Genomic DNA, 7,795 nt, shown 5'->3' with positions numbered 1-7,795 from the left:
ACGTTTGGCTCATCTCAGCGCCCAAAAGAAGTGCAAAGATTTGAGTGGCTTTTAATTTGATTACCCGTCCTTCTGCCCTCACAGCCAAACATAATCAGCATGTGGGAAAGTCAGTCATTCCCTGCACATCATGAATCTCAGCTCTCACTGGTGAAGTAATTGCAGAAGAGTAAGAGGCTGGGAAATACCCTGACCAATAGGAAGAGTCACACAGACATCATTAAAGTGCCTGTTCAGAACAAAGGTGTCGCCATGGTGCTCGGTGAACTGGTTTCAGCCGACACAAGTCTCCCCCTGACTGGCCTCAGCTTCCACAGGCTACATGTTAGTCTTGTAGCTGTGGGCGAAGTTAGAGGAGCGAGCGAGCTGTAACTCCCCTTGTCAAGCATGTGTAACAGCGCTTTGAGTCGTACTTCTTTGATGTTTTTCAACCAATCAGGAGGCCCGCTGCGAGGCAAGTGGAGCTCCTGCTTTTGTTAGTTTCACACTGTTTCCTGCATTCCTGTTATTTCTTCTTCCTGCTGCCTGGCCTCGTCTTGTCTCTCTCCCAGGATCCCTCGCCCACTCTTTTTCAGTCTACCTGTTCTAAATGTCCTTGTCCTTCTCTCTCCACAACCCCTCCATCTGTGTCAGAGTGATCAATATGGTGGGGAGGTGGCATTGGAGGTGTTGAGCTAATGACAGCTTTCCGTCCCACTCCGAGTGGAAGATTCCTCATCTCTCTGCATCTCTTTACCGCTCCGTCTGTGCATGTCCCTCACTCTCTGCGCTGACAGAGCTTCTTTATCCCACAGCAGAGACAGCTCAGCGGGCCTTTCACAGCAGCACTCCCCCGCCATCATCGGCCTATTGTCATGCGATGAATAGAAAGGCTGTGTTCTTGATAGGTGAGTGAACTGTGTGAGGAAGAGAGGAAAAAATGGCCTCGCCAGTTTTGGAGATTTGTGAGAGAAGCTGTGTCAAACCTCCGATGGAGGAGGAGCAAAGAGAGGACCTGAAGAAGCAGTTTTGGTAAATAAAAGCTGGTCAAAGAAGAAATGGAATGTAAAAGGCATCCTGAGACCAAGAGAGGTGGAGAGAAGCAGTGAAAGAACAAGCAGAAGCATGAACAAGAAAGAGAAACAGCTGACAGACTAAACGGCAGAGGAAAGCAATAAGGAGGAATAGGAGGGCTGTTGCCTGTGGCAGTGCAGCTGAAGGTAGCAGACATGAAAGGGATGGAGTTTACCCTGGCAGCCATCTTGGACTGTTCTAGAGAGGGCTTGACAAGTTTCACTGCTCCATGTAGTGGCATCAATAGGAAAGTGAAAGAACAAGCAGAAGCATGAACAAGAAAGAGAAACAGCTGACAGACTAAACGGCAGAGGAAAGCAATAAGGAGGAATAGGAGGGCTGTTGCCTGTGGCAGTGCAGCTGAAGGTAGCAGACATGAAAGGGATGGAGTTTACCCTGGCAGCCATCTTGGACTGTTCTAGAGAGGGCTTGACAAGTTTCACTGCTCCATGTAGTGGCATGAATAGGAAATATATTTTGAAGTGTAATAAAAAAAAAACTTTGATGAAGCTAAAAATGTTGTGGAGCAAGAAAAGAAGACGAAGCTGTTTTACTTCTCTTCCTGTAGTTGACTCTTTAGATAAAAGCTTTAGCAGCAGGAGAGCTTCACAGTGGCCCTGCTGACTAAAAACTAAGTATTGCCAAAGGGAAAGCTAGCAACAACAGAGTCTCTGTAGTTGGTCAAAAGCTACCTGGGAGGCCTTGTGTTGTTGTTGCCCAGGAAGTGGTGCAGTGCTTTCACTTTCTCCAGCTGGGCATCTGCGACGGGGCCAAACTGGGTCACAGTGGGGGTCTCTCACTTCTCTCTTTCATTCTTTCTTCTGTCTCTCTGACCAAAACCCTTGGGAGAAATCATTTGTGTTGTGAGGGGATCCTCTTCTCTCCATGAAAGGGCTGCATGAATAAGAAAGCCCCTGCGTTCAGCCCTCCACACTGACAATGGACACAAACACACACACCTGCACACACAAACACACACACTCAGTTTGACCCCTCTCACAATGGCGAAGGCATGCATTCATTAGCAGTTCTGAGAAAGCTTTGACTAGCTCGGCATTGTTGGCTAATCCACAGTCCCGCTGTATATCGCCTTCACTCTCCATCCGTCTGTCTTACTCTCTCTCTCTCTCTCTCTCTCTCTCTCTCTCTCTCTCTCTCTCTCTCTCTCTCTCTCTCTCTCTCTCTCTCTCTCTCCAGTGCATCCTTTTCACTTCTTCTCACTCCTTCCCCTCTGGCCTTTCCTTTAGTCACTGAATAACCACACGATGAGTGATGTAAAATAAAGCTGGAGAGCCAGACTTATTGTAAGAACCAATCAGATTACTCCACAGAATTGATAACGTTATCCCCCCCACACACATACACCCCCCTTCTTGATGGATTTCTGTCAACAATGAGATTTGTGTAGAACGAATCAGTTTAAGGGGCTGAACTTATTGAGCGGATTGACGTTTGGTTCGGTGCGAGGGGCTTTAAGTCAACGTGTTTAGGTTGTGATGAGACTACACCTCGAGTGGCTAGAAGCTGGATGCTTCCCTCCCCTAACCATGCCTTCTGTCTTTCTCCTCACAGATCTCAAAGGTTCCTGGCACAATGGGACTCCTGACCCTCTGAAGGGTGAGCACAAACGATCGAAGGGGAAGGGGAAGAAAAAAGCCAGGGGAGGGGGAAAAGAGGAGGAGGAGGAGGATTTTTTTTTAGACCTGGCGGAGAAGGAGATTTCAAAGGAGGGATTTGCTCTATCTGTTGGTGGTGTATGCTCCCTCTAGTCCCCCCTCCCATTTGGACATCCTCCTTTTTATTGTGTTTTCTGCATCAGTGACAAACCGACAAAAGGCAAAGAATGCACTGCAGACTGAGTTTGGGATGCCCCAGGGTGAGTGTAGGCCTCGATGTGAGACTACCCAGGACTAGAGCCTTGCTGCTGGGCTTGCTCCTCACCCTGCTGGGCTGGCTCCCTCCACCAGCCTATGCAGAGGTGGAGATCGATGTGCTGGGTGAGATGGTGTTAATGGAAGCAGGTGGAGAAAGTGAGAGGGGACAGGGAAGAAGCGAGCTGGAGGCCTCCATGCACTCCTCGCTCCTTGGGGACTTCCAGGAAGTGATAGAAAGCATCCGAGCCGCAGAGACTGGTGACACGGCTGCGACTCAGCAGAACGAGGCGACACCCACCGCCTTCCCAGACTCCTCAGCAGTGGTGGGTCGGATCTTCCAGATGAAGGTGCCAAACAAGACGGAGGACGTTTCCCTGGGCGATATTGTCCAGGTGAGTCCCAGCATCACCATTTCACTCTCACAGTGTCCACATTAACCCTTTGTCTTTGCTGACACTGGCTTTATACTCTTACTGTTTCAAGCACCACAAACCCCAAATTATGAATACGTGCAAAAACAAGTATGTTCCTTTAAATGTTTCTTTTTTCTTCTGACTGTATGTAGAGTCAGACTCTTTGACTCAGCCTGAGCGTGCACATTTCATAAAGGTGACAAAACTCATAAATGACCAAAAAGCACTGAAGTAAGGAACTGTTTTATATGTGCACATGTACCTTACTTCTGTTTGTCAAGCAGGTATTTAAAGGTGTCACATGGTGTGCTGCAGACTGCTCTGTCTCCTCTCTCTGGCCCTTCTCCAGCCTAATCCCACCTATTCATCCTCCCTGCTCTTCTTTGTGCCATTCATCTTCATCTCCATACTCTGACTTTACCTCTAGCTACAATTTTAATTCATCCCTTTCTTCCCCCCATCGCTACACTTTCACAGCCAGCCTGTTCTCGTTCCTCGTTCAGCCCACATCCTCCCAGCATCCATTTCCCTCTCTCCAGGCTGAACCTTTAATATTGTACACTCCTTCCTGTCCTTCATCTTCCTCCCACTGTCTCTGTGCAGTCATCATTCTCACCTTCCTGTCCGTCCGTCCTGCTCTTTCTGCTTTCTTTTAATTATGTTCGCTTTTCTCTCCAGCCCTCCTTCTCTTCTACTTTCCCTTTGTCTCCCTCCATCACATTCCAGCTTGCTCTCCTCTTCTCCTTCCTTCGATGGTTTGTCCTATCTCTCTCTCATTATCTGTTCCTCCCTTTGCTTCTTTCTGCCACCTGTCAAATCACATCATTAATCTTAATGTTTCCATACAGTTTACAGATGAGCGAACAAGGCTGTTTGCAGGATGTAAGCTGACTGGGGCTGACTTGATGTGGTTTGCCGGCACACAACGGGTGCCGTGTGTGGTCGGGACATGATGTACTGATGAGCCACAACATCAGGACTGTGCACAGAAGAAGCACTGATGATTTTTTAACAGCAGTGCATGTCAAGGTCTGGCATTTATTACATGGTAGGTTGGTTCTTGGAGAAATGGGCCTGAGAGACTCTGACAAGGGCCAAGTCCTCAGGACCGGGTGAGCTGGTCGGAGGACGGACCAACCAGCAACAGCATGCTGGGGGATGTGTTGGATTTAGTCTGATCTGCCACAGCTCCACCTCCTAAATACAGGCCTCAGAGGATCTGCTGCTAACATCTTGGTACCAGTTACCACAGGACACCTTCAGAGCTCGTGGTCGGTCAGAGCTGTTTTGGTGGCGCATGAGGGACCAGTGGCGTATTAAGCAGGGTCATAATGTTTTGGCCCTTCTGTGCATGTTTCAGGTGACCCACTGGGTCAGCTGCCTGGTTTATCTAAGCTTGTGAAGATTAGGAGAGACTGAGGTGGAGTTAGCTCTTCTAACCATCATTTTGTGAGTGTGTTCTTTAAGCGTGGCACCTTTGTGTGTCATCACATCTTAGCACCTCTCCTCTTTTCTTTCCTTTCCCCCACAATCCTTTCTTTCCTCCTGACCACCTCCTGCTCCTCTCCTGTCCCCTCTATTTATTTTTAACCCTGTAGCTCATCCTCCTCTCACCTTTTCCATCACACTGTCCACCTCTTCCTTTGTCTTTCCTCCCCCTTCTCCACATGCCCCACAAGCAAAAGCTGCTCCTCCAAGCCTGATTACTGTCACACTGTAAGCTGTGGGACTGTCTATTAGAGCCAATGGGAGTTGACAGCATGGGTAAAGAAGCCAAAAAGTATGGGCCAAGTGGTGGGAGTGGAGCAAAGATGAGGGAGGAGACGGGCTGGAGGTGGTGTGGAGACAGAAACAGATAAGGAGACACAGAAACGGAGGGAGGCATGAACGGAGAATAGGATCTTGACCTTAACAGCAGCAGGACCAGCTTTTTTTTTTAAACTACCATGTAAATAAAAGGTCATAGATTGGATCAAGACAGTGTCCGTACATCGTCCTATTGAAGCGTCTCTGTGAAAGGCTCAGTACCTTCGTCCTTTACTCTGTCAGCCAATACAACTTCAAGACAGTTTGTTTACTTCCCCCTCCATTTCTAATTTCAGTCCTACTTCCTCTTCCTCTCCTGTTCTGTTTGCTATTGCAGATTTCAGCACTTTCCCCCATGTCCGGCCTTCCCCTTCTCTTTAGATGTGTTTCCCTCCAGGTGTTCCAAAGGTCGGCGCTGAAGGTTGTGGAGCAAAAGGCCAAATCAATTTTTGTGCTCGATGCCGGACTCATACTAATGACCTTTTCTTAAGAAAATCTGCCACAGTTTGAGAGGTCTCTAGCTCCGTGACAGCCGCCTGCCCATTCACCTTTCGCTGAGCGGTCTGAGCCCCGTCACTGAATATACCACCGTTTATCTATTCGTGCTGCACAGGGCTGAGGATTCTCAGCCAGGGAGCAGGACATCAACCTCAGAGGAGGAGGAGGCTTTTAAGAGGTCCCAGGGTGATGTAACCACACAGAAAACAGAGTTTATAGTCTGACACATGCATGTTGTTTAAACACAGCATCTGCTGTAATGGTCATGTTGTCTTATCAGGCTGTAGGCGTCTTTACCTTTAAGGTTAAGTTGACTATTCCTTCATCAAGGGATAAAGCAAATTGGTGATAACACCAATCTGATCCACTGGATGGGTAGCGAGACTCAGTATGGTTTTAATACCAATCAAAATGGGTCTGTGGTGGCAAGAAGGATCAGAATCTGTCCCAGACTTTGATTTGGCCTGCAATGTCTGGTCAGACTTGTGGTAATAAAACACACTGTAGCTACTTTGATCAGATGGTTCCTGACTGAAGTCATGACGCTGACAGTCTCAGACTATTTTTCCAGGAGTGTTCTTGTAAAGCTTCTTGTGGTTAAACGACATCAACAAAGCTATTTAAAAGGCTGATATCACATATAAAAACTATGACTTTGATATTGACACTGAGAGTAAAAATGTGTATCTGTCCCAGTTTCACCATTATAGTGACGTATATCCCAGATGTGGTGGTTGGTAAAAGACAGTAGAAATGCAGAACTTTGAACCCAGGCCTTGCAGGTTCAGGTAAAGGGAAGCTCTTGGCTGCAGGTCAGTGAGTAAACCGATCAGGGAGCTGGTGCTGCAGCGGTGGGGGGGTTAATACAATCTCATCGCCTGAATGTGAACCTCCAGCCTGGCACCTACACGGTGGTGATGGTGGTTGGTCACATTCTGTTAAAATATCATTAGTGGCAGCTGTGGCTCAGCGGATAGAGCGGGCTGTCTCCTGATCAGGATGTTGGCGGTTTGATTCCTGGTCTCCCCAGTCCACATGTCGAAGTGTCCTTGGGCAAGACAGTGAAGCCCAAGCTGCTCCCAGTGGCCAGGGCAGCGCCACTATTGGTGTGTGTAAATAATGGCTCCATAGATGGCTGCCTTGGTCGAACGCTCTCTCTAGTGGAGAGCCTCTGTTCCTGGTGTGTGATGAACATACTTGGCCAATAACGGGATTAACATGTAGGTTTTGTCCCTGCACTCCTTCACCAGAACAGTTCAGGCAGATGATTGTGGTTCCAGCTAACCTTGTCTGAATGATGTGAGAATTTTTAGTCTTGGAATAAATGAGAAGGTTTGGAAGCTGCTAACTACAACATCCCCAGCTACAGAGCTGACTGAGCCCTCTATGGACACAGGGCGACAGTGTCGAGGCTGCAGCATCTGCTGACACTGAAATATCATCTACCGTTATTAATGGCAGTGTCTGCAAGCATGGAGTTTCTGGCCAACCGACGAGCACCCTCCATAGCCTCATTAGCACAGTTACCAGTATAATTAGCTGACTGGCTGCTGGGATGGCTGGCAGGCGAGTGCGCCCCCTGCCTTTTGTTTCCTGTCCTCTCTCATTCCAGGAAATAACTGAAAAATCTTTTGTACTTGTAAAAAGAGAATGTGTGTGTGTAAAAGTATGTGTTGTGTATTCCTGTGTGAGTATCTTGATGGATGGTGACATCATCCGGGCAAGGGGTCTACATTGACCAACCACATACGAGGACAATCGGGACGTAGATGCTCATGGGAAGGAGACTCCTTTGTTTACCTTGTTAGCATGAGCATCCACTGCTGTTCACTGTTGAACCTGGGCCATAGTTAACGCACCATAACACCACGCCGTGCATTTTCATTAGTACTGGATGTTAAATGGTTTTTTTCATCTACCAGTGCCGACACACTGGTGGTAGAACTGGTGCTACGTTAGCAGCATGGCTAACCAAAACACAACGGAGACTCACGGGCTGGAAACGGTCACTCTGACAGAGACAGGCGCTGTGTGCGTGTTTGCACCAACCAGCACACGTGCGCGTTGTGTGGCTGTCAGATCACACTGACTGGCTGCATGGATCCCTCGTCCCCTCTTGATGAACAGAGACAGTGGCTTGCTGTTGGGACA

At 48.2% G+C, this 7,795-nt stretch overlaps 1 protein-coding gene across 1 annotated transcript in view; it reads left to right on the top strand.

Annotated features, from left to right (window-relative positions):
- Positions 1 to 2,758: 2,758 nt before the first annotated feature.
- dag1 (dystroglycan 1) overlaps positions 2,759 to 7,795 on the top strand; it is a 19,469-nt gene continuing 14,432 nt past the window's right edge. Inside the window, exon 1 of the mRNA XM_020612136.1 lies at positions 2,759 to 3,319. Within this exon, the coding sequence (XP_020467792.1) occupies positions 2,897 to 3,319 (423 nt within the window). The 5' untranslated portion in view covers positions 2,759 to 2,896. The remainder of the gene's footprint in view (positions 3,320 to 7,795) is intronic.

Source organism: Monopterus albus, unplaced genomic scaffold (assembly GCF_001952655.1).
Source record: "Monopterus albus unplaced genomic scaffold, M_albus_1.0 scaffold121.1, whole genome shotgun sequence".
Lineage (NCBI taxonomy): Eukaryota > Metazoa > Chordata > Actinopteri > Synbranchiformes > Synbranchidae > Monopterus > Monopterus albus.
Note: the sequence above shows the minus strand (reverse complement) of the source record. Positions and strands in the feature narration are given on the sequence as shown.